The sequence below is a fragment of the Hyla sarda genome, unplaced genomic scaffold (assembly GCF_029499605.1).
Source record: "Hyla sarda isolate aHylSar1 unplaced genomic scaffold, aHylSar1.hap1 scaffold_421, whole genome shotgun sequence".
In the NCBI taxonomy this organism is placed as follows: domain Eukaryota; kingdom Metazoa; phylum Chordata; class Amphibia; order Anura; family Hylidae; genus Hyla; species Hyla sarda.
The window spans coordinates 119,868-146,757 of record NW_026610436.1 but is presented as its reverse complement, the minus strand read 5'-3'; the positions used below and the strand labels follow the sequence as shown (position 1 = coordinate 146,757).

General features: G+C 42.1%; 1 protein-coding gene across 5 annotated transcripts in view; it reads left to right on the top strand.

Moving 5' to 3' along the window:
- Positions 1-26,890, top strand: part of LOC130333996 (T-cell differentiation antigen CD6-like) — a 241,920-nt gene that overhangs the window by 112,831 nt on the left and 102,199 nt on the right. For 3 of the 5 annotated variants that reach the window (XM_056553854.1, XM_056553852.1, XM_056553851.1), the window contains exon 5: positions 19,854-19,922. The exons of 1 other annotated variant lie outside the window; for it this stretch is intronic. In XM_056553854.1, coding sequence (XP_056409829.1) covers positions 19,854-19,922 — 69 coding nt within the window. The remainder of the gene's footprint in view (positions 1-19,853; positions 19,923-26,890) is intronic. One more of the 5 variants, XM_056553853.1, reaches the window with a different exon arrangement.

The window sequence follows — 26,890 nt, the reverse complement described above, 5'->3', positions numbered from 1 at the left end:
TATAAATGTATAATAATATATGTGCATAATAATATATAAGTGTATAATAATATATGTGTATAATAATATATAAGTGTATAATAATATATGTGTATAATAATATATAAGTGTATAATAATATATAAATGTATAATAATATATAAGTGTATAATAATATATAAGTGTATAATAATATATAAGTGTATAATAATATATAAATGTATAATAATATATGTGTATAATAATATATAAGTGTGTAATAATATATAAGTGTGTAATAATATATAAGTGTATAATAATATACAAGTGTATAACAATATATGTGTATAATAATATATAAGTGTATAATAGTATATAAATGTATAATAATATATAAATGTATAATAATATATGTGTATAATAATATATAAGTGTATAATAATATATAAATGTATAATAATATATGTGTATAATAATATAAAAATGTATAATAATATATAAATGTATAATAATATAAGTGTATAATAATATATAAATGTATAATAATATATGTCTATATAATATATAAGTGTATAATAATATATGTGTATAATAATATATAAATGTATAATAATATATATGTATAATAATATAAAAATGTATAATAATATATAAGTGTATAATAGTATATAAATGTATAATAATAAATGTGTACAATAATATATAAGTGTATAATAATATAAGTGTATAATAATATATAAATGTATAATAATATATGTGTATAATAATATATAAGTGTATAATAATATATGTGTATAATAATATATAAATGTATAATAATATATGTGTATAATAATATATAAATGTATAATAATATGTGTATAATAATATATAAATGTATATTATATATGTGTATAATAATATATAAATATATAATAATATATTTGTATAATAATATATAAACTTATAATAATATATGTGTATAATAATATATAAATGTATAATAATATAAGTGTATAATAATATATAAATGTATAATAATATATATGTGTATAATAATATATAAGTGTATAGTAATATATGTGTATCATAATATATAAATGTATAATAATATAAGTGTATAATAATATATAAGTGTATAATAATATAAAAATGTATAATAATATATAAATGTATAATAATATAAGTGTATAATATTATATATGTGTATAATAATATAAAAATGTATAATAATATATAAATGTATAATAATATAAGTGTATAATATTATATATGTGTATAATAATATATAAGTGTATAATAATATATAAATGTATAATAATATGTGTATAATAATATATAAATGTATAATAATATATAAATGTATAATAATATATAAGTGTATAATAAAATATGTGTATAATAATATATAAATGTATAATAATATGTGTATAATAATATATAAATGTATAATAATATATAAATGTATAATAATATATAAGTGTATAATAATGTATAAATGTATAATAATATATGTCTATATAATATATAAGTGTATAATAATATATGTGTATAATAATATATAAGTGTATAATAATATAAGTGTATAATAATATAAAAATGTATAATAATATATGTGTATAATAATATATATGCGTATAATAATATATAAGTGTATAATAATATAAGTGTATAATAATATATAAATGTATAATAATATATGTGTATAATAATATATATGCGTATAATAATATATAAGTGTATAATAATATATGTGTAAAATAATATATAAGTGTATAATAATTGTCAGGATCCGGGTTGGCGGAGGGTGAGGACACTGGAAGTGGATCCTCTGTACCAGAGAGGTGATGGCGTGGGCCGTACCAGGGGAACGGAATCTAAGGGGTTACTGGTATTCACCAGAGCCCGCCGCAAAGCGGGATGGACTTGCTGCGTCAGGTAAACCCCAGGTCGTTCCTCCCAGTAGCGACTCAACCTCTCTGGCGGCTGAGATGGCGCGGTACAAAAGGACAAGGCAAGGCAAGGTCAGACGTAGCAGAAAGGTCAGGGCAGGCGGCAAGGTTCGTAGTCAGGGGCAACAGCAGAGATTCTGGAAACACAGGCAGGGACACACTGGAACGCTTTCACTAGGCAACAAGATCCGGCAGGGACAGGAAGGGGAAGTGATGTTTTATAGGGGAAATAGTGATTGGACTAGATTGGGCCAGGCACCAATTAGTGGTGCATTGGCCCTTTAAATTTCAGAGAGCTGGCGCGCTGGTGCCCTTGAGAGCGGGGCCGCGTGTGCCAGGCAGGGACAGAGGAAGGGTGGAGCGGGTGAGAAGGGACATGGGATGCGATCCGTGAACGGGCACGTCCCGTCCCGCGGATCGCATCCCCTCCGGTGACAGGGTAGCAGCGCTCTCGGTCAGCAGCGCCGACCGGAGCGCTGCAAGCAGAGTAACGCCGCGAGCGCTCCGGGGAAGCAGCGGGACCCGGAGCACTCGGCGTTACAGTACCCCCCCCTTGGGTCTCCCCTTCTTTTTGGAACCCAGAAATCTACGAATGAGTTCCTTTGTCAAGGATATTGACCTCGGGTTCCCAGGACCTCTCTTCGGGGCCACAATTCTCCGTATCAACGAGAAAAAATCTTTTACCTCAGACAACCCTGGAGGCGAGGATCTCTTTCACAGAGAAGATATCAGAGGATCCAGAGACAGGAGCAGGAAGAATGACTTTGGGAGAATAGCGGTTAAGAACAACAGGTTTGAGTAGAGAGACATGGAAGGAGTTAGGAATACGGAGAGAGGGGCAGATGAAGTTGGTAAGAGACAGGGTTGATATGTTTTTTGACTTTGAAAGGCCCTAAAAATTGGGGCCCAACTTGTAACTGGGTACACGGAATCGAATATACTTAGCAGAAAGCCACACCTTGTCACCAGGGGAAAATACCGGAGGAACCCTTCTCTTTTTATCAGCATGCACCTTCATTCGAGATGAGTCTCACGCAAAATGGAAGAAAAATCTTGCGTCAATTCAACAACGGCAGGAACCCCAGAGGAAGTGGGGATAGGGAGGGGGGGAAGCGGGTGACGGCCGTGCACCACAAAAAATGGGGATTTGGAAGAAGACTCAGAGTTTTTTAAATTGTACGAAAATTCAGCCCAGGGCAAGAGGTCCACCCAATCGTCTTGGCGAGAGGAGACAAAATGTTGCAGGTAGTCACCAAGTATCTGATTTACTCTTTCCACTTGACCGTTGGATTGAGGGTGGTTGTTACGCCGAGCGCTCCGGGTCCCCGCTCCTCCCCGGAGCGCTCGCTACACTTCCCTCACTGCAGCGCCCCGGTCGGTTCCACGGACCCGGGGCGCTGCGTTACTACCTCCGGCCGGGATGCGATTCGCGATGCGGGTAGCGCCCGCTCGCGATGCGCACCCCGGCTCCCGTACCTTACTCGCTCCCCGTCAGTTCTGTCCCGGCGCGCGCGGCCCCGCTCCCTAGGGCGCGCGCGCGCCGGGTCTTTGCGATTTAAAGGGCCACTGCACCGCTGATTGGTGCAGTGGTTCCAATTAGTGTTTACACCTGTGCACTTCCCTATATCACCTCACTTCCCCTTCACTCCCTCGCCGGATCTTGTTGCCCTAGTGCCAGTGAAAGCGTTCCTTGTGTGTTCCTTGCCTGTGATTCCAGACCTTCTGCCGTTGCCCCTGACTACGATCCTTGCTGCCTGCCCTGACCTTCTGCTACGTCCGACCTTGCTTCTGTCTACTCCCTTGTACCGCGCCTATCTTCAGCAGCCAGAGAGGTTGAGCCGTTGCTAGGGGATACGACCTGGTCACTACCGCCGCAGCAAGACCATCCCGCTTTGCGGCGGGCTCTGGTGAAAACCAGTAGTGACTTAGAACCGATCCTCTAGCACGGTCCACGCCAATCCCTCTCTGGCACAGAGGATCCACTACCTGCCAGCCGGCATCGTGACAGTAGATCCGGCCATGGATCCCGCTGAAGTTCCTCTGCCAGTTGTCGCTGACCTCACCACGGTGGTCGCCCAGCAGTCACAACAGATTGCGCAACAAGGCCAACAGCTGTCTCAACTGACTGTTATGCTACAACAGTTACTACCACAGCTCCAGCAATCATCTCCTCCGCCAGCTCCTGTACCTCCTCCGCAGCGAGTGGCCGCTTCTGGAATACGACTATCCTTGCCGGATAAATTTGATGGGGACTCTAAGTTTTGCCGTGGCTTTCTTTCCCAATGTTCATTACACTTGGAGATGATGTCGGACCAGTTCCCCACTGAAAGGTCTAAGGTGGCTTTCGTAGTCAGCCTGCTGTCTGGAAAAGCCCTGGCTTGGGCCACACCGCTCTGGGACCGCAATGACCCCGTCACTGCCTCTGTACACTCCTTCTTCTCGGAAATTCGAAGTGTCTTTGAGGAACCTGCCCGAGCCTCTTCTGCTGAGACTGCCCTGTTGAACCTGGTCCAGGGTAATTCTTCCGTTGGCGAGTATGCCGTACAGTTCCGTACCCTTGCTTCAGAATTATCCTGGAATAATGAGGCACTCTGCGCGACCTTTAAAAAAGGCCTATCCAGCAACATTAAAGATGTTCTGGCCGCACGAGAAATCCCTGCTAACCTACATGAACTCATCCATCTTGCCACTCGCATTGACATGCGTTTTTCCGAACGGCGTCAGGAGCTCCGCCAGGATATGGACTCTGTTCGCACGAGGCGTTTCTTCTCCCCGGCTCCTCTCTCCTCTGGTCCCCTGCAATCTGTTCCTGTGCCTCCCGCCGTGGAGGCTATGCAGGTCGACCGGTCTCGCCTGACACCCCAAGAGAGGACACGACGCCGCATGGAGAATCTCTGCCTGTACTGTGCTAGTACCGAACACTTCCTGAAGGATTGTCCTATCCGTCCTCCCCGCCTGGAAAGACGTCCGCTGACTCCGCACAAAGGTGAGACAGTCCTTGATGTCTACTCTGCTTCTCCACGTCTTACTGTGCCTGTGCGGATGTCTGCCTCTGCCTTCTCCTTCGCTGCTGTGGCCTTCTTGGACTCTGGATCTGCAGGAAATTTCATCTTAGCCTCTCTCGTCAACAGGTTCAACATCCCGGTGACCAGTCTCGCCAGACCCCTCTACATCAATTGTGTAAACAATGAAAGATTGGACTGTACTATACGTTTCCGCACGGAGCCCCTTCTAATGTGCATCGGATCTCATCACGAGAGGATTGAACTGTTGGTCCTCCCCAATTGCACTTCTGAAATCCTTCTTGGACTTCCCTGGCTTCAACTCCATTCCCCAATCCTGGATTGGTCCACTGGGGAGATCAAGAGTTGGGGGCCCTCTTGTTCCAAGGACTGCTTAAAACCGGTTCCCAGTAAACCTTGCCGTGTCCCTGTGCTTCCTCATGTAACCGGTCTCCCTAAGGCCTATATGGACTTTGCGGACGTTTTTTGCAAAAAACAAGCTGAGACTCTACCTCCTCACAGGCCTTATGATTGTCCCATTGACCTCCTCCCGGGCACTACTCCACCCCGGGGCAGAATCTATCCTCTGTCCGTCCCAGAGACTCTTGCCATGTCTGAATACGTCCAAGAAAATTTAAAAAAGGGCTTTATCCGTAAATCCTCCTCTCCTGCCGGAGCCGGATTTTTCTTTGTGTCCAAAAAAGATGGCTCTCTACGTCCTTGCATTGACTACCGCGGTCTTAATAAAATCACGGTTAAGAACCGCTACCCCCTACCCCTCATCTCTGAACTCTTTGATCGTCTCCAAGGTGCCCATATTTTTACCAAACTGGACTTAAGAGGTGCTTATAATCTCATCCGCATCAGAGAGGGGGATGAATGGAAAACGGCATTTAACACCAGAGATGGACACTTTGAGTATCTGGTCATGCCCTTTGGTCTATGCAACGCCCCTGCCGTCTTCCAAGACTTTGTTAATGAAATTTTTCGTGATCTACTATACTCCTGTGTTGTTGTATATCTGGACGATATCCTGATTTTTTCTGCCAATCTTGAAGAACACCGCCAGCATGTCCGTATGGTTCTTCAGAGACTTCGTGATAATCAACTCTATGCCAAAATAGAGAAATGTCTGTTTGAATGCCAATCTCTTCCTTTTCTAGGATACTTGGTCTCTGGCCAGGGACTACAAATGGACCCAGATAAACTCTCTGCCGTCTTAGATTGGCCACGCCCCTCCGGACTCCGTGCCATCCAACGTTTTTTGGGGTTCGCCAATTATTACAGGCAATTTATTCCACATTTTTCTACCATTGTGGCTCCTATTGTGGCTTTAACAAAAAAAAATGCCGATCCCAAGTCTTGGCCTCCTCAAGCGGAAGACGCCTTTAAACGACTCAAGTCTGCCTTTTCTTCGGCTCCCGTGCTCTCCAGACCTGACCCATCTAAACCCTTCCTATTGGAGGTTGATGCCTCCTCAGTGGGAGCTGGAGCTGTCCTTCTACAAAAAAACTCTTCCGGGCATGCTGTTACTTGTGGTTTTTTTTTCCAGGACCTTCTCTCCGGCGGAGAGGAACTACTCCATCGGGGATCGAGAGCTTCTAGCCATTAAATTAGCACTTGAGGAATGGAGGCATCTGCTGGAGGGATCAAGATTTCCAGTTATTATTTACACCGATCACAAGAACCTCTCCTACCTCCAGTCTGCCCAACGGCTGAATCCTCGTCAGGCCAGGTGGTCTCTGTTCTTTGCCCGATTTAATTTTGAAATTCACTTTCGGCCTGCTGATAAAAACATTAGGGCCGATGCTCTCTCTCGTTCCTCAGATGCCTCTGAAATTGAACTCTCTCCTCAACACATCATTCCTCCTGACTGCCTGATTTCCACTTCTCCAGCCTCCATCAGGCAAACTCCTCCAGGAAAGACCTTTGTTTCTCCACGCCAACGCCTTGGGATCCTCAAATGGGGTCACTCCTCCCATCTCGCAGGTCATGCGGGCATCAAGAAATCTGTGCAACTCATCTCTCGCTTCTATTGGTGGCCGACTCTAGAGACTGATGTGGTGGACTTTGTGCGAGCCTGCACTATCTGTGCCCGGGATAAGACTCCTCGCCAGAAGCCCGCTGGTTTTCTTCATCCTCTACCTGTCCCCGAACAACCTTGGTCTCTGATTGGTATGGATTTTATTACTGACTTACCCCCATCCCATGGCAACACTGTTATTTGGGTGGTCGTTGATCGATTCTCCAAAATGGCACATTTCATCCCTCTTCCTGGTCTTCCTTCAGCGCCTCAGTTGGCTAAACAATTTTTTGTACACATTTTTCGTCTTCACGGGTTGCCTACACAGATCGTCTCGGATAGAGGCGTCCAATTTGTGTCTAAATTCTGGAGGGCTCTCTGTAAACAACTCAAGATTAAATTAAATTTTTCTTCTGCATACCATCCTCAATCCAATGGACAAGTAGAGAGAATTAACCAGATCTTGGGTGACTATTTACGACATTTTGTTTCCTCCCGCCAGGATGACTGGGCAGATCTTCTACCTTGGGCCGAATTCTCGTATAATTTCAGAATCTCTGAATCTTCCTCCAAATCTCCGTTTTTCGTGGTGTACGGCCGTCACCCTCTTCCCCCCCTCCCTACCCCCTTGCCCTCTGGTCTGCCCGCTGTGGATGAAATTTCTCGTGATCTTTCCACCATATGGAAAGAGACCCAAAATTCTCTCTTACAGGCTTCTTCTCGCATGAAGAGATTCGCAGATAAGAAAAGAAGAGCTCCTCCCATTTTTTCCCCTGGAGACAAGGTATGGCTCTCCGCTAAATATGTCCGTTTCCGTGTCCCGAGCTATAAGTTGGGACCACGCTATCTTGGTCCTTTTAAAGTTTTGTGTCAAATTAATCCTGTCTCTTACAAACTTCTTCTTCCTCCTTCTCTTCGTATCCCTAATGCCTTTCACGTCTCTCTTCTTAAACCTCTCATCCTCAACCGTTTTTCTCCTAAATCTGTTCCTCCCACTCCTGTTTCCGGCTCCTCGGACATCTTCTCTGTCAAAGAGATTTTGGCCTCTAAAAAGGTCAGGGGAAGAACTTTTTTTTTTTAGTGGATTGGGAGGGTTGTGGTCCAGAAGAGAGGTCCTGGGAACCTGAGGACAATATCCTGGACAAAAGTCTGATCCTCAGGTTCTCAGGCCCCAAGAAGAGGGGGAGACCCAAGGGGGGGGGTACTGTTACGCCGAGCGCTCCGGGTCCCCGCTCCTCCCCGGAGCGCTCGCTACACTTCCCTCACTGCAGCGCCCCGGTCGGTTCCACGGACCCGGGGCGCTGCGTTACTACCTCCGGCCGGGATGCGATTCGCGATGCGGGTAGCGCCCGCTCGCGATGCGCACCCCGGCTCCCGTACCTTACTCGCTCCCCGTCAGTTCTGTCCCGGCGCGCGCGGCCCCGCTCCCTAGGGCGCGCGCGCGCCGGGTCTTTGCGATTTAAAGGGCCACTGCACCGCTGATTGGTGCAGTGGTTCCAATTAGTGTTTACACCTGTGCACTTCCCTATATCACCTCACTTCCCCTTCACTCCCTCGCCGGATCTTGTTGCCCTAGTGCCAGTGAAAGCGTTCCTTGTGTGTTCCTTGCCTGTGATTCCAGACCTTCTGCCGTTGCCCCTGACTACGATCCTTGCTGCCTGCCCTGACCTTCTGCTACGTCCGACCTTGCTTCTGTCTACTCCCTTGTACCGCGCCTATCTTCAGCAGCCAGAGAGGTTGAGCCGTTGCTAGGGGATACGACCTGGTCACTACCGCCGCAGCAAGACCATCCCGCTTTGCGGCGGGCTCTGGTGAAAACCAGTAGTGACTTAGAACCGATCCTCTAGCACGGTCCACGCCAATCCCTCTCTGGCACAGAGGATCCACTACCTGCCAGCCGGCATCGTGACAGTGGTAAGCAGAAGAAAAATTTAGTTTGATTTTTAATTGACTGCAGAGTGCCCTCCAAAATTTAGAAACAAACTAGACGCCTCTGTCTGAGACGATGTGCGTGGGAAGCCCGTGGAAACGAAAAATATGAAGAAAAAATTGTTTCGCCAATTGAGGCGCAGAAGGAAGACCCGGCAGAGGAACAAAATGAGCCATTTTAGAAAAACGATCAACGACCACCCAGATGACTGTATTATTGCGGGAAGGTGGCTGATCGGTGATGAAGTCCATACCAATATGGGACCATGGCTGTTCAGGTACAGGTAATGGAAGGAGGAGACCTGCCGGCTTCTGGCGTGGAGTCTTGTCACGGGCACAGGTAGTACAAGCCCGAACAAAATCAGTCACATTCTTCTGCAAGGTGGGCCACCAATAGTGTCTGGAAATCAACTGCTCCGACTTCTTGACACCAGCATGTCCGGCCAAAAGAGAAGAATTACCCCATTTAAGAATTTTGTGGCGAAGGCGTGGAGGTACAAAGTCTTCCCTGGAGGAACTTGCACAAGAGTGGTAGGAGCGGAGGAGATGAGACACTCAGGAGGTATGATGTGCTGTGGAGGAGCTTCAGATTCGGAAACATCGGTGGAACGGTGGTGCGTCAGCTCTAACGTTCTTGTCAGCTGGACGAAAATGAATTTCAAAATTGAAGCGGGCAAAAAACAATGTCCATCTAGCTTGGCGAGGATTTAATCGTTGGGCAGTCTGGAGATACGATAAATTTTTATGGTCCGTGTAAATGATGATGGGATGCAGGGAGCCTTCTAAAAGATGTCTCCACTCCTCAAGTGCCAATTTAATAGCTAAAAGCTCACGATCTCCAATCGAATAATTTTTTTCTGCAGGAGAGAAGGTCTTGGAGAAAAAGCCACAGGTGCGATTTTTCCCAGTAGTGGTCTTTTGAGTTAAAACGGCACCGGCACCAACAGAAGAAGCATCTACTTCAAGGATAAAAGGCTTTGAGGGGTCAGGCCTGGACAGGACAGGTGCAGAAGCGAAGGCAGCCTTGAGCAGATTAAAGGCCTCCTCCGCCATAGATGGCCAGGACCTCGGGTTCACGTCTTTTTTGGTCAATGCTACAATAGGTGCAACGATGGTGGAGAAGTGGGGAATAAATTGACGATAGTAATTAGCGAACCCGAGGAAGCGTTGGATAGCTCGCAAACCAGAGGGGCGTGGCCAATCCAGAACCGCAGAGAGTTTGCCAGGATCCATTTGAAGGCCTTGGCTGGACACAATGTAACCCAAGAAAGGTAGACTACTGCGTTCAAAGAGACACTTTTCAATCTTAGCATAAAGGTGACTTTTGCGTCGGCGCTGTAACACCTGACGGACATGGAGGCGATGTTCCTCAGGGTTAGAAGAAAAAATAAGAATGTCATCCAGGTAGACCACTACACAAGTATATAGCAAGTCACGAAAAATCTCATTGACAAAGTCCTGGAAAACTGCTGGGGCGTTGCAAAGGCCGAAAGGCATGACAAGATATTCAAAATGTCCGTCACGGGTGTTGAATGCAGTTTTCCACTCATCTCCTTCACGTATACGGATAAGATTATAAGCCCCTCTTAGATCGAGTTTGGTAAAAATGTTCGCTCCCCGCAGACGGTCAAACAGTTCAGAGATAAGGGGGAGTGGGTAACGGTTCTTAATGGTAATTTTATTTAAACCGCGGTAATCGATGCATGGGCGTAGGGTTCCATCTTTCTTAGCAACGAAGAAGAATCCTGCTCCAGCAGGAGACGAAGATTTTCTGATAAATCCTTTTTTTAGATTTTCTTGAATATACTGGGACATGGCTTGGGTCTCTGGGGCAGAGAGCGGATAAATCCTGCCACGCGGTGGAGAAGTACCAGGGAGCAAGTCAATAGGGCAGTCAAAGGGTCTGTGTGGAGGTAAGACCTCTGCTTGCTTTTTATAAAAAACATTGGAAAAGTCCTGGTAGGCCTTAGGCAGGCCTGGCAGAGAAGAAGCGATGGTTACTTGACTGATAGGTAAGGTCTTAAGGCATCGCTGGTGACAGGTAGGACCCCAACTTCTAATGTCCCCAGAAGACCAGTCGAGAGTAGGAGAGTGGAGCTGGAGCCAAGGCAAGCCTAGTAGAACTTGAGAAGTACAGTTGGGAAGCACAAAAAATTCAATCTCCTCATGATGGAGGACACCTACGTTCGTGCGCAAGGGCACTGTGCGATAGCACACGGTACAGTCCAGATTCTGTCCGCTGACAGAAGAAATGAAGAGAGGCTTGTCGAGACGGGTCACAGGGATGTTGAATCTGTTGACTAATGAGGCCTCAATGAAGTTACCTGTTGAACCTGAGTCCAGAAAGGCCACGGCAGAAAAGGCAGATTTAGCAGGCAAAGAAATCCGTACAGGAATAGTTAGGCGTGGAGAGGTAGAATTCACACCCAGTAACGCCTCTCCCACGTTTACTAGGTGCGTGCGTCTAGCCAGACGCAGAGGACGAATAGGACAGTCCTTCAGGAAATGCTCGGAGCTCGCACAGTAAAGGCAAAGGTTCTCATTCCTACGGCGAGTCCTCTCAAATTGGGTCAGGCGAGACCGATCCACTTGCATAGCCTCCTCGGCGGAAGGCACAATCACAGGTTGCAGCGGATGCTGGAAGAGAGGTGTTGGGCGGGGAAACCGCCTGGTGTGAACGAGATCCTTTTCTTGGCGTAGCTCCTGTCGCCTTTCTAAAAAATGCATATCAATGCGGGTGGCCAAATGGATTAGTTCAGACAGGGTTGAGGGTATCTCTCGTGTGGCCAGAACATCTTTGATGTGGCTGGATAAACCCTTCTTGAAGGTCGCGCAGAGAGCCTCATTATTCCAGGCTAATTCTGAGGAAAGAGTCCGGAACTGAATGGCGTAATCGCCCACTGTAGAGTTTCCTTGAACAAGATTCAACAAGGCCGTCTCAGCAGAAGAAACCCGGGCTGGTTCCTCAAAAACAGAGCGTATTTCTGAGAAGAAGGTTTGGACTGAAGCGGTGGCAGGATCGTTGCGGTCCCAAAGCGGAGTGGCCCAAGACAACGCCTTTCCAGAGAATAAGCTGACCACGAATGCCACCTTGGACCGTTCCGTGGGAAACTGGTCAGCTAATAGCTCCAAGTGCAGAGAACATTGGGTCAGGAAGCCACGGCACAACTTAGAGTCCCCATCAAACTTATCCGGAAGAGAAAGACGGACTCTGGTGCTGGAAGCGGCAGCTTGCAGTTGAGGAACTGGCGGAGAAGATGGCTGTAGAGGCAGAAGTTGCTGAACCATTGCAGTCAGTTGTGACAACTGATGTCCTTGTTGGACTACTTGTTGAGACTGTTGGGCCACAACGGAGGAAAGGTCTCCAAGGCTAGGTAGCGGCACCTCAGCGGAATCCATGGCCGGATCTACTGTCAGGATCCGGGTTGGCGGAGGGTGAGGACACTGGAAGTGGATCCTCTGTACCAGAGAGGTGATGGCATGGGCCGTACCAGGGGAACGGAGTCTAAGGGGTTACTGGTATTCACCAGAGCCCGCCGCAAAGCGGGATGGACTTGCTGCGGCAGGTAACTCCCAGGTCGTTCCTCCCAGTAGCGACTCAACCTCTCTGGCGGCTGAGATGGCGCGGTACAAAAGGACAAGGCAAGGCAAGGTCAGACGTAGCAGAAAGGTCAGGGCAGGCGGCAAGGTTCGTAGTCAGGGGCAACAGCAGAGATTCTGGAAACACAGGCAAGGACACACTGGAACGCTTTCACTAGGCACTAGGCAACAAGAACCGGCAGGGACAGGAAGGGGAAGTGATGTTTTATAGGGGAAATAGTGATTGGACTAGATTGGGCCAGGCACCAATTAGTGGTGCACTGGCCCTTTAAATATCAGAGAGCCGGAGCATGCGCGCGCCCTAGAGAGCGGGGCCGTGTGTGCCGGGCAGGGACAGAGGAAGGACGGAGCAGGTGAGAAGGGACATAGGATGCGATCCGTGAACGGGCACGTCCCGTCCCGCGGATCACATCCCCTCCGGTGACAGAGTAGCAGCGCTCTCGGTCAGCAGCGCCGGCCGGAGCGCTGCAAGCAGAGTAACGCCGCGAGCACTCCGGGGAAGCAGCGGGACCCGGAGCGCTCGGCGTTACAATAATATATAAGTGTATAATAATATATAAGTGTATAGTAATATATGTGTATAATAATACATAAATGTATAATAATATAAGTGTATAATAATATATAAGTGTATAATAATATATGTGTATAATAATATATGTGTATAATAATATATAAGTGTATAATAATATATAAGTGTATAATAATATATGTGTATAATAATATATGTGTATAATAATATAAAAGTGTATAATAATATATGTGTATAATAATATATAAATGTATAATAATACAAGTGTATAATAATATATAAGTGTATAATAATATATAAATGTATAATAATATATGTGTATAATAATATATAAATGTATAATAATATATGTGTATAATAATATATAAATGTATAATAATATATGTGTATAATAATATATGTGTATAATAATATATAAGTGTATAATAATATATGTGTATAATAATATATAAATGTATAATAATATAAGTGTATAATAATATATGTGTATAATAATATATATGTGTATAATAATATATAAATGTATAATAATATAAGTGTATAATAATATATGTGTATAATAATATATAAATGTATAATAATATATAAATGTATAATAATATATGTGTATAACAATATATAAGTGTATAATAATATATAAATGTATAATAATATATGTGTTTAATAATATATAAATGTATAATAATATATGTGTATAATAATATATAAATGTATAATAATATATAAGTGTATAATAATTTAAAAATGTAAAATAAAATATAAGTGTATAATAATATATAAGTGTATAATAATATAAAAATGTATAATAATATATAAATGTATAATAATTTATGTGTATAATAATATATGTGTATAATAATATATAAATGTATAATAATATATGTGTATAATAATATATAAGTGTATAATAATTTAAAAATGTAAAATAAAATATAAGTGTATAATAATATATAAGTGTATAATAATATAAAAATGTATAATAATATATAAATGTATAATAATTTATGTGTATAATAATATATGTGTATAATAATATATAAATGTATAATAATATATGTGTATAATAATATATAAGTGTATAATAATATAAGTGTATAATAATATAAGTGTATAATAATATATGTGTATAATAATATAAGTGTATAATAATATATAAATTGTCACGATGCCGGCTGGCAGGTAGTGGATCCTCTGTGCCAGAGAGGGATGACGTGGACCGTGCTAGTGGACCGGTTCTAAGCCACTACTGGTTTTCACCAGAGCCCGCCGCAAAGCGGGATGGTCTTGCTGCGGCGGTAGTGACCAGGTCGTATCCACTAGCAACGGCTCACCTCTCTGGCTGCTGAAGATAGGCGAGGTACAAGGGAGTAGGCAGAAGCAAAGTCGGACGTAGCAGAAGGTCGGGGGCAGGCGGCAAGGTTCGTAGTCAGGGGAGATAGCAAAGTTCTGGTACACAGGGTATAAACACACAAAAACGCTTTCACTAGGCTCTAGGGCAACAAGATCCGGCAAGGAAGTGCAAGGGAGGAGACTAGATATAGCCAGGAAACAGATGGGAACCAATTAAGCTAATTGGGCCAGGCACCAATCATTGGTGCACTGGCCCTTTAAGTCTCAGGGAGCTGGCGCGCGCGCGCCCTAGAGAGCGGAGCCGCGCGCGCCAGCACATGACCGCAGGAGACGGGAACGGGTAAGTGACCTGGGATGCGATTCGCGAGCGGGCGCGTCCCGCTGTGCGGATCGCATCCCCAACGGCCATGACAGGGCAGCGCTCCCGGTCAGCGCTGACCGGGGAGCTGCAGGGAGAAAGGCGCCGTGAGCGCTCCGGGGAGGAGCGGGGACCCGGAGCGCTAGGCGTAACAGTACCCCCCCCCTTAGGTCTCCCCTTCTCTTTATCGGGTAACTGCCTCCCCTGGGATGAGGACACCGGGAAAGGATGGAGGGATTCCTCAACGGCAGGCAGAACCGCAGGAGTAGGAATGGGGAGAGAGGGCAGAGGGCGAGACCTGGCACGGGGCAGTGTGACACCAGGACGAGGGCCATGAGGGGACACAGAAGCTTGCCTGGGAGGGGGGGAGGGGCATTTCCTGTGGCAGGCAGAGTCCTTAATGACCTTAGGGGGACCGGATACAGGAGGAACCACAGAGTTACGGCAAGGGATACTGGGAACCGGTTTTAGACAGTTCTTGGCACAAGAGGACCCCCAACTCTTGATCTCCCCAGTGGACCAATCCAGGGTTGGGGAATGAAGTTGAAGCCAGGGAAGTCCAAGGAGAATTTCCGAGGTGCAATTGGGGAGGACCAAAAGTTCAATCCTCTCGTGATGAGATCCGATGCTCATAAGAAGGGGCTCCGTGCGGAAACGTATGGTACAGTCCAACCTGGCTCCGTTGACCGCGGAGATGCGGAGTGGCTTGACAAGACGGGTCACCGGAATATGGAATTTATTCACAAAGGACTCCCGAATAAAATTTCCAGAAGCTCCAGAGTCCAGACAGGCCACGGCTGAGAGGGGAGAGCTGGCTGAAGTGGAAATCCGAACAGGTACCGTTAGACGTGGAGAAGCCGACTTGGCATCAAGAGACGCCACACCCACGAGAGCTGAGTGTGAGCGTGCGTTTCCCAGACGTGGAGGACGGATTGGGCAATCCACCAGAAAATGTTCAGTACTGGCACAGTACAAACAAAGATTCTCTTCCTTACGGCGATTCCTCTCTTCCAGGGTCAGGCGAGACCGATCCACTTGCATGGCCTCCTCGGCGGGAGGCCTAGGCGCAGATTGCAGTGGAGACTGTGGGAGAGGTGGCCAGAGATCTAAGTCCTTTTCCTGGCGGAGCTCTTGATGCCTCTCAGAAAAACGCATGTCAATGCGAGTGGCTAGATGAATGAGTTCATGCAGGCTAGCAGGAGTCTCTCGTGCGGCCAGAACATCTTTAATGTTGCTGGATAGGCCTTTTTTAAAGGTCGCGCAGAGAGCCTCATTATTCCAGGAAAGTTCAGAAGCAAGAGTACGGAATTGTATGGCGTACTCGCCAACGGAGGAATTACCCTGGACCAGGTTCAGCAGGGCAGTCTCAGCAGAAGAGGCTCGGGCAGGTTCCTCAAAGACACTTCGAATTTCCGAGAAGAAGGAGTGTACAGAGGCAGTGACGGGGTCATCACGGTCCCAGAGCGGTGTGGCCCATGACAGGGCTTTTCCAGACAGAAGGCTGACTACGAAAGCCACCTTAGACCTTTCAGTAGGAAACTGATCCGACATCATCTCCAGATGCAGGGAACATTGGGAAAGAAAGCCACGGCAAAACTTAGAGTCCCCATTAAATTTGTCCGGCAAAGACAGGCGGAGGCTAGGAGTGGCCACTCGCTGCGGAAGAGGTGCAGGAGCTGGCGGAGGAGATGGTTGCTGCTGCTGTAGCTGAGACTGAATCTGCTGTAGCTGCGACTGGAGTTGCTGAGTCATGGTGGTCAAGTACGACAGCTGGTGATCTTGTTGGGCAATCTGTCGGGCTTGCTGGGCGACCAGTGTGGGGAGGTCGGCGACAACAGGCAGAGGAACTTCAGCGGGATCCATGGCCGGATCTACTGTCACGATGCCGGCTGGCAGGTAGTGGATCCTCTGTGCCAGAGAGGGATGACGTGGACCGTGCTAGTGGACCGGTTCTAAGCCACTACTGGTTTTCACCAGAGCCCGCCGCAAAGCGGGATGGTCTTGCTGCGGCGGTAGTGACCAGGTCGTATCCACTAGCAACGGCTCACCTCTCTGGCTGCTGAAGATAGGCGAGGTACAAGGGAGTAGGCAGAAGCAAAGTCGGACGTAGCAGAAGGTCGGGGGCAGGCGGCAAGGTTCGTAGTCAGGGGAGATAGCAAAGTTCTGGTACACAGGGTATAAACACACAAAAACGCTTTCACTAGGCTCTAGGGCAACAAGATCCGGCAAGGAAGTGCAAGGGAGGAGACTAGATATAGCCAGGAAACAGATGGGAACCAATTAAGCTAATTGGGCCAGGCACCAATCATTGGTGCACTGGCCCTTTAAGTCTCAGGGAGCTGGCGCGCGCGCGCCCTAGAGAGCGGAGCCGCGCGCGCCAGCACATGACCGCAGGAGACGGGAACGGGTAAGTGACCTGGGATGCGATTCGCGAGCGGGCGCGTCCCGCTGTGCGGATCGCATCCCCAACGGCCATGACAGGGCAGCGCTCCCGGTCAGCGCTGACCGGGGAGCTGCAGGGAGAAAGGCGCCGTGAGCGCTCCGGGGAGGAGCGGGGACCCGGAGCGCTAGGCGTAACATAAATGTATAATAATATATGTGTATAATAATATATAAATGTATAATAATATATGTGTATACTAATATATAAGTGTATAATAATATATAAATGTATAATAATATATGTGTATAATAATTTATAAATGTATAATAATATAAGTGTATAATAATATATGTGTATAATAATATATAAGTGTATAATAATATATAAGTGTATAATAATATATAAATGTATAATAATATATGTGTATAATAATATATAAGTGTATAATAATATATGTGTATAATAATATATAAGTGTATAATAATATATAAATGTATAATAATATATAAGTGTATAATAATATATAAGTGTATAATAATATATGTGTATAATAATATATAAGTGTATAATAATATATGTGTATAATAATATATGTGTATAATAATATATGAATGTATAATAATATATGTGTATAATAATATATAAGTGTATAATAATATATAAGTGTATAATAATATATAAATGTATAATAATATAAGTGTATAATAATATATAAGTGTATAATAATATATAAATGTATAATAATATATAAATGTATAATAATATATGTGTATAATAATATATAAGTGTATAATAATATATGTGTATAATAATATATAAATGTATAATAATATATGTGTATAATAATATATAAATGTATAATAATATATGTGTATAATAATATATAAATGTATAATAATATAAGTGTATAATAATATATAAGTGTATAATAATATATGTGTATAATAATATATAAATGTATAATAATATAAATGTATAATAATATATAAATGTATAATAATATATGTGTATAATAATATATAACTGTATAATAATATAAGTGTATAATAATATATAAGTGTATAATAATATATGTGTATAATAATATATAAATGTATAATAATATAAATGTATAATAATATATAAATGTATAATAATATATGTGTATAATAATATATAAGTGTATAATAATATAAATGTATAATAATATATAAATGTATAATAATATAAGTGTATAATAATATATAAATGTATAATATATGTGTATAATAATATATAAATGTATAATATATGTGTATAATAATATAAGTATATAATAATAAATGTGTGAGGTGAGTGCACTCACATAATGTACAGAAGATCTTACTGGGTGGGGTAAGGGTAGGTGAGTGCACTCACATAATGTACAGAAGATCTTACTGGGTGGGGTAAGGGGAGGTGAGTGCACTCACATAATGTACAGAAGATCTTACTGGGTGGGGTAAGGGGAGGTGAGTGCACTCACATAATGTACAGAAGATCTTACTGGGTGGGGTAAGGGGAGGTGAGTGCACTCACATAATGTACAGAAGATCTTACTGGGTGGGGTAAGGGGAGGTGAGTGCACTCACATAATGTACAGAAGATCTTACTGGGTGGGGTAAGGGTAGGTAAGTGCACTCACATAATGTACAGAAGATCTTACTGGGTGGGGTAAGGGTAGGTGAGTGCACTCACATAATGTACAGAAGATCTTACTGGGTGGGGTAAGGGTAGGTAAGTGCACTCACATAATGTACAGAAGATCTTACTGGGTGGGGTAAGGGTAGGTAAGTGCACTCACATAATGTACAGAAGATCTTACTGGGTGGGGTAAGGGGAGGTAAGTGCACTCACATAATGTACAGAAGATCTTACTGGGTGGGGTAAGGGGAGGTGAGTGCACTCACATAATGTACAGAAGATCTTACTGGGTGGGGTAAGGGGAGGTGAGTGCACTCACATAATGTACAGAAGATCTTACTGGGTGGGGTAAGGGTAGGTAAGTGCACTCACATAATGTACAGAAGATCTTACTGGGTGGGGTAAGGGGAAGTAAGTGCACTCACATAATGTACAGAAGATCTTACTGGGTGGGGTAAGGGGAGGTGAGTGCACTCACATAATGTACAGAAGATCTTACTGGGTGGGGTAAGGGTAGGTGAGTACACTCACATAATGTACAGAAGATCTTACTGGGTGGGGTAAGGGTAGGTGAGTGCACTCACATAATGTACAGAAGATCTTACTGGGTGGGGTAAGGGGAGGTAAGTGCACTCACATAATGTACAGAAGATCTTACTGGGTGGGGTAAGGGGAGGTAAGTGCACTCACATAATGTACAGAAGATCTTACTGGGTGGGGTAAGGGTAGGTGAGTACACTCACATAATGTACAGAAGATCTTACTGGGTGGGGTAAGGGTAGGTGAGTGCACTCACATAATGTACAGAAGATCTTACTGGGTGGGGTAAGGGTAGGTGAGTGCACTCACATAATGTACAGAAGATCTTACTGGGTGGGGTAAGGGGAGGTAAGTGCACTCACATAATGTACAGAAGATCTTACTGGGTGGGGTAAGGGGAGGTGAGTGCACTCACATAATGTACAGAAGATCTTACTGGGTGGGGTAAGGGTAGGTAAGTGCACTCACATTGGTATAGGCTACAGCAGATCTGAGAGGTTACAATAGGGGGAGTATATTGTAGATAAGTAAGTGAACCCCTCACAGTAAGATCTCTGCCTTATATGGTTATTTTCTTATTGTTTTCTGATATTTGTTCCCATTTAGCAGGAGCCACTGATGACACGAGAGTCACTGATCCCGGGATGATTGGCTTCACCAACGACACCGCCCCAGGTAAGGAGATACAATATATCAGCGAAAAGAAGGCGGCGCTCTAATCCCAAAATATAGGAAATGAGGTGTGTGTTACTCACCCGGTGTGAGTGGGGGTCACACTAGATGTGTACTCCCCCACAAACACCCTGGGTCCTCTTCAAACGTAAAATTCATCTCCCAGTCTCTGACACAAGGACATCTCTTTCAGGAGTGCGCAAGGTATTCCGGAAAACCCATAAGGAATCCATAGCGACAATAAAAACAAATATAGAAAAAGACCAGCGCTCAGAGTAGGAGGAGTGACATAAGAAGCAGAGAAGTGGCTCACTTACTTCACATGGGGGGAGTGTAAGACCAAGTCTCACATACTATCCCCCCTCCAGGAAAGTATATAGGTAATAACCAAGAGAAGTCCTCGTATATCATAGGGTTTTAATAGCAACGCGTTTCGGAGGTCATATATACAGCCTCCTTCTTCAGGCTCCTTCTTCTTCTTCTTGATGCCTGAAGAAGGAGGCTGTATATATGACCTCCGAAACGCGTTTCTATTAAAACCCTCTGATATACGAGGACTTCTCTTGGTTATTACCTATATACTTTCTTGGAGGGGGGATAGTATGTGAGACTTGGTCTTACACTCCCCCCATGTGAAGTAAGTGAGCCACTTCTCTGCTTCTTATGACAACCTGAAATGACTCTGTCATTCCTCCTACTCTGAGCGCTGGTCTTTTTCTATATCTGTTTTTACCGCCCCAGGTAAGATCACCTCATGGAAGGCTGACCGGGAATGCTGGGAGTTGTAGTTTTGCAACAGCTGGAGGCACCCTGGGTGGGAAACACTATTGAGATGATAGTGATAATGATGGAGATGATAGTAATAATTATGATAGTAATAATGATGGTGATAATAGTGATAATGATGGAGATGATAGTAATAATTATAATGATGATAGTAATAATGATGGTGATGATAGTGATAATGATGGAGATGATAGTAATAGTGATAATGATGATAGTAATAATGATGGTGATGATAGTGGTGATAATAGTGATAATGATGGAGATGATAGTGATAATGATAGTGATGATAGTAATAATGATGGTGATAATAGTGATAATGATGGAGATGATAGTAATAATGATGGTGATGATAGTAATAATGATGGAGATGATAGTGATAATGATGGAGATGATAGTGATAATGATGGTGATGATAGTGGTGATAGTGATAATGATGGAGATGATAGTGATAATGATGGTGATGATAGTGGTGATAATAGTGATAATGATGGAGATGATAGTGATAATGATAGTGATGATAGTAATAATGATAGTGATAATAGTGATAATGATGGAGATGATAGTGATAATGATGGAGATGATAGTGATAATGATGGTGATGATAGTGATAATGATGGTGATGATAGTGGTGATAGTGATAATGATGGTGATGATAGTGATAATGATGGTGATGATAGTGATAATGATGGTGATGATAGCGATAATGATGGTGATGATAGTGATAATGATGGTGATGATAGTGATAATGATGGTGATGATAGTGATAATGATGGTGATGATAGTGATAATGATGGTGATGATAGTGGTGATAATAGTGATAATGATGGAGATGATAGTGATAATGATGGTGATGATAGTGATAATGATGGTGATGATAGTGGTGATAGTGATAATGATGGTGATGATGGTGATAATGATGATAGTGATAATGATAGTGATGATAGTGATAATGATGATAGTGATAATGATAGTGATAATGATGATAGTGAAAATGGTGATAATAGTGATAGTGATGATAGCGATAATGATGGAGATGATAGTGATGATGATGGTGATAATAGTGATAATGATAGTGATTAATATAATTTGGTAATGATAGTGATAATGATAGTGATGATAGTGATAATGATGATAGTAATAATGATAGTGATGATAGTGATAATGATGATAGTGATAATGATAGTGATGATAGTGATAATGATGATAGTGAAAATGGTGATAATAGTGATAGTGATGATAGTGATAATGATGGAGATGATAGTGATAATGATAGTGATGATAATGATAATGATGATAGTGATAATGATAGTGATAATGATAATGATAGTGATAATGATAATGATGATAGTGAAAATGGTGATAATAGTGATAATGATGGTGATGATAGTGATAATGATAGTGATAATGATAGTGATGATAGTGATAATGATAGTGATGATAGTGATAATGATGGTGATGATAGTGATAATGATAGTGATGATAGTGATAATGATAGTGATGATAGTGATAATGATAGTGATGATAGTGATGATAGTGATAATGATGGTGATGATAGTGATAATGATAGTGATAATGATAGTGATAGTGATGATAGTGATAATGATAGTGATGATAGTGATAATGATGGTGATGATAGTGATAATGATAGTGATGATAGTGATAATGATAGTGATGATAGTGATAATGATAGTGATGTTAGTGATAATGATAGTGATGTTAGTGATAATGATAGTGATGATAGTGTTGATAGTGATAATGATGGTGATGATAGTGATAATGATAGTGATGATAGTGATGATAGTGATAATGATAGTGATGATAGTGATGATAGTGATAATGATGGTGATGATAGTGATAATGATAGTGATGATAGTGATGATAGTGAAAATGATAGTGATGATAGTGATGTTAGTGATAATGATAGTGATGATAGTGTTGATAGTGATAATGATGGTGATGATAGTGATAATGATAGTGATGATAGTGATGATAGTGATAATGATAGTGATGATAGTGATGATAGTGATAATGATGGTGATGATAGTGATAATGATAGTGATAATGATAGTGATAATGATAGTGATGATAGTGATGATAGTGATAATGATAGTGATAATGATAGTGATGATAGTGATGATAGTGATAATGATGGTGATGATAGTGATAATGATAGTGATAATGATAGTGATGATAGTGATGATAGTGATAATGATGGTGATGATAGTGATAGTGATGATAGTGATAATGATGGTGATGATAGTGATAATGATAGTGATGATAGTGATAATGATAGTGATAATGATAGTGATGATAGTGATAATGATAGTGATAATGATGGTGATGATAGTGATGATAGTGATAATGATGGTGATGATAGTGATAATGATAATGATGATAGTGATAATGATAGTGATGATAGTGATAATGATAGTGATGATAGTGATAATGATAGTGATGATAGTGATAATGATAGTGATGATAGTGATAATGATGGTGATGATAGTGATAATGATAATGATAGTGATAATGATAGTGATAATGATAGTGATGATAGTGATAATGATAGTGATAATGATGGTGATGATAGTGATAATGATGGTGATGATAGTGATAGTGATGATAGTGATAATGATGGTGATGATAGTGATAATGATAGTGATAATGATAGTGATGATAGTGATAATGATAGTGATGATAGTGATAGTGATGATAGTGATAATGGTGATAATAGTGATAGTGATAATGATGGTGATGATAGTGATAGTGATGATAGTGATAATGATGGTTATGATAGTGATAGTGATAGTGATGATAGTGATAATGATGGTGATGATAGTGATAATGATAGTGATAATGATAGTGATAATGATGGTGATGATAGTGATAATGATAGTGATGATAGTGATAATGATAGTGATGATAGTGATAATGGTGATAATAGTGATAATGATGATAGTGATAATGATGGTGATGATGGTGATGATAGTGATGATAGTGATAATGATGGTGATGATAGTGATGGTGATGATAGTGATAATGATGGTGATGATAGTTATAGTGATGATAGTGATAATGGTGACAATGATGGTGATGATAGTGATGATAGTGATAATGATAGTGATGATAGTGATAATGATAGTGATGATAGTGATAATGGTGATAATAGTGATAATGATGATAGTGATAATGATGGTGATGATAGTGATAATAGTGATAGTGATGATAGTGATAATGATGATAGTGATAATGATGGTGATGATAGTGATGATAGTGATAATGATGATAGTGATAATGATGGTGATGATAGTGATGGTGATGATAGTGATAATGATGGTGATGATAGTGATAGTGATAATGATGGTGATGATAGTGATAGTGATGATAGTGATAATGGTGACAATGATAGTGATGATAGTGATAATGATAGTGATGATAGTGATAATGATGGTGATGATAGTGATAATGATAGTGATGATAGTGATAATGGTGATAATAGTGATACTGACAGTGATCAATATAATTTGGCAATGATAGTGTTAATCCTGGTGATGATCGTTCAGGATGGTGATTACAGATGAGTGAATCATTTCAGTAGAGAGAGGATTGTGCTGATTGTATCAAAATTCACAATTTTTTTCTATAAAAACTTTTCTTGATTTCTTTCTGGTAAAAATGTCAAATTTGTGGCTGCAACTTAGAAATTCTTTTGATGACAGTGATGAGAGAAGATAAGGGGCCATATAAGATAACATTTACATAAAATAGTGAACATCGTCCATAAGAAAAGGTGATATTACATAGTGGGCACAAGACCCTTTCTTAATAACTTGACATGGGACGAGAATATGTGTTAATGATTTGTCGCGAGCTGCTGGACCTTATACCGGGTATGTCGCCCTCTCTCCGGACGGAATCGTAGTGTATACTGATCCCAATTCTCTAACAAAGAGGAAGACAAGTTGGAAAGATTCTGTGGGGCCCCGATTGCCCCCGATTTCTCCTGATTGCCCCGATTGCCCCCAATTGCCCCTGATTTCCCCGATTGCCCCCGATTGAGAATTGGTGGGATAATAATTAGGACTATGAACGTAATTTCTACCTCCTTAAGGTCTCCGTGTTTTTGAATGTCCTCGTCCTCTCTCTGCCCGTCCTGCCCTCTCAGGGTCCGAAAAGTCTGACGTGGGGAGATCGGTTTCTTGATCTGAGACAGGTTTCGAGAGAGATCCGAGTACGCCCAGAAATCTTAACCACTTAAGGACCAAGAACGTACCGGTACGTCCTGAGTCCACTCCCGTTCTATAACGTGGGGCCTCGGTGTTGGGCCCGGCCTCTAACAACAACCGGGACACGTGGCTAATAGCACGCGGCACTGATCACTATTAACCCTTTAGACGCGGCGTTCAAAGTTGAACGCTGCGTCTAAAGTGAAACTAAAACGTTGCCAGCTAGCTCAGGGGGCTGTGACGCAGCAGGAGGGTCCCTACCTGCCTCCTGGTGTCCGATCGCCGAATGACTGCTCAGTGCCTGAGATCCAGATCCAGACATGAGCAGTCAAGCGGCAGAATCATCGATCACTGGTTTCCTATGAGAAAGTATTGAACAATGTAATAGATCAGTGTGTGCAATGTTATAGCCCCCTATGGGATAACAATGATCAGTATAAGAGATCAGTGTGTGCAGTGTTATAGTCTCCTATGGGATAATAATGATCAGTATAAGAGAACAGTGTGTGCAGTGTTATAGTCTCCTATGGGATAACAATGATCAGTATAAGAGATCAGTGTGTGCAGTGTTATAGGTCCCTATGGGATAACAATGATCAGTATAAGAGATCAGTGTGTGCAGTGTTATAGGTCCCTATTGGATAACAATGATCAGTATAAGAGATCAGTGTGTGCAGTGTTATGGTCTCCTATGGGATAACAATGATCAGTATAAGAGATCAGTGTGTACAGTGTTATAGTCTCCTATGGGATAATAATGATCAGTATAAGAGATCAGTGTGTGCAGTGTTATAGTCTCCTATGGGATAATAATGATCAGTATAAGAGATCAGTGTGTGCAGTGTTATAGACCCCTATGGGATAATAATGATCAGTATAAGAGATCAGTGTGTGCAGTGTTATAGTCTCCTATGGGATAACAATGATCAGTATAAGAGATCAGTGTGTGCAGTGTTATAGTCTCCTATGGGATAATAATGATCAGCATAAGAGATCAGTGTGATCAGTATTATAGTCTCCTATGGGATAACAATGATCAGTATAAGAGATCAGTGTGTGCAGTGTTATAGTCTCCTATGGGATAATAATGATCAGTATAAGAGATCAGTGTGATCAGTATTATAGTCTCCTATGGGATAACAATGATCAGTATAAGAGATCAGTGTGTGCAGTGATATAGTCTCCTATGGGATAATAATGATCAGTATAAGAGATCAGTGTGTGCAGTGTTATAGGTCCCTATGGGATAATAATGATCAGTATAAGAGATCAGTGTGTGCAGTGTTATAGCCCCCTATGGGATAACAATGATCAGTATAAGAGATCAGTGTGTGCAGTGTTATAGGTCCCTATGGGATAACAATGATCAGTATAAGAGATCAGTGTGTGCAGTGTTATAGGTCCCTATGGGATAACAATGATCAGTATAAGAGATCAGTGTGTACAGTGTTATAGTCTCCTATGGGATAATAATGATCAGTATAAGAGATCAGTGTGTGCAGTGTTATAGTCTCCTATGGGATAATAATGATCAGTATAAGAGATCAGTGTGTGCAGTGTTATAGTCCCCTATGGGATAATAATGATCAGTATAAGAGATCAGTGTGTGCAGTGTTATAGTCTCCTATGGGATAATAATAATCAGTATAAGAGATCAGTGTGTGCAGTGTTATAGTCTCCCATGGGATACCAATGATCAGTATAAGAGATCAGTGTGTGCAGTGTTATAGTCTCCTATGGGATAACAATGATCAGTATAAGAGATCAGTGTGTACAGTGTTATAGTCTCCTATGGGATAATAATGATCAGTATAAGAGATCAGTGTGTGCAGTGTCATAGTCTCCTATGGGATAATAATGATCAGTATAAGAGATCAGTGTGATCAGTATTATTGTCTCCTATGGGATAACAATGATCAGTATAAGAGATCAGTGTGTGCAGTGTTATAATCTCCTATGGTA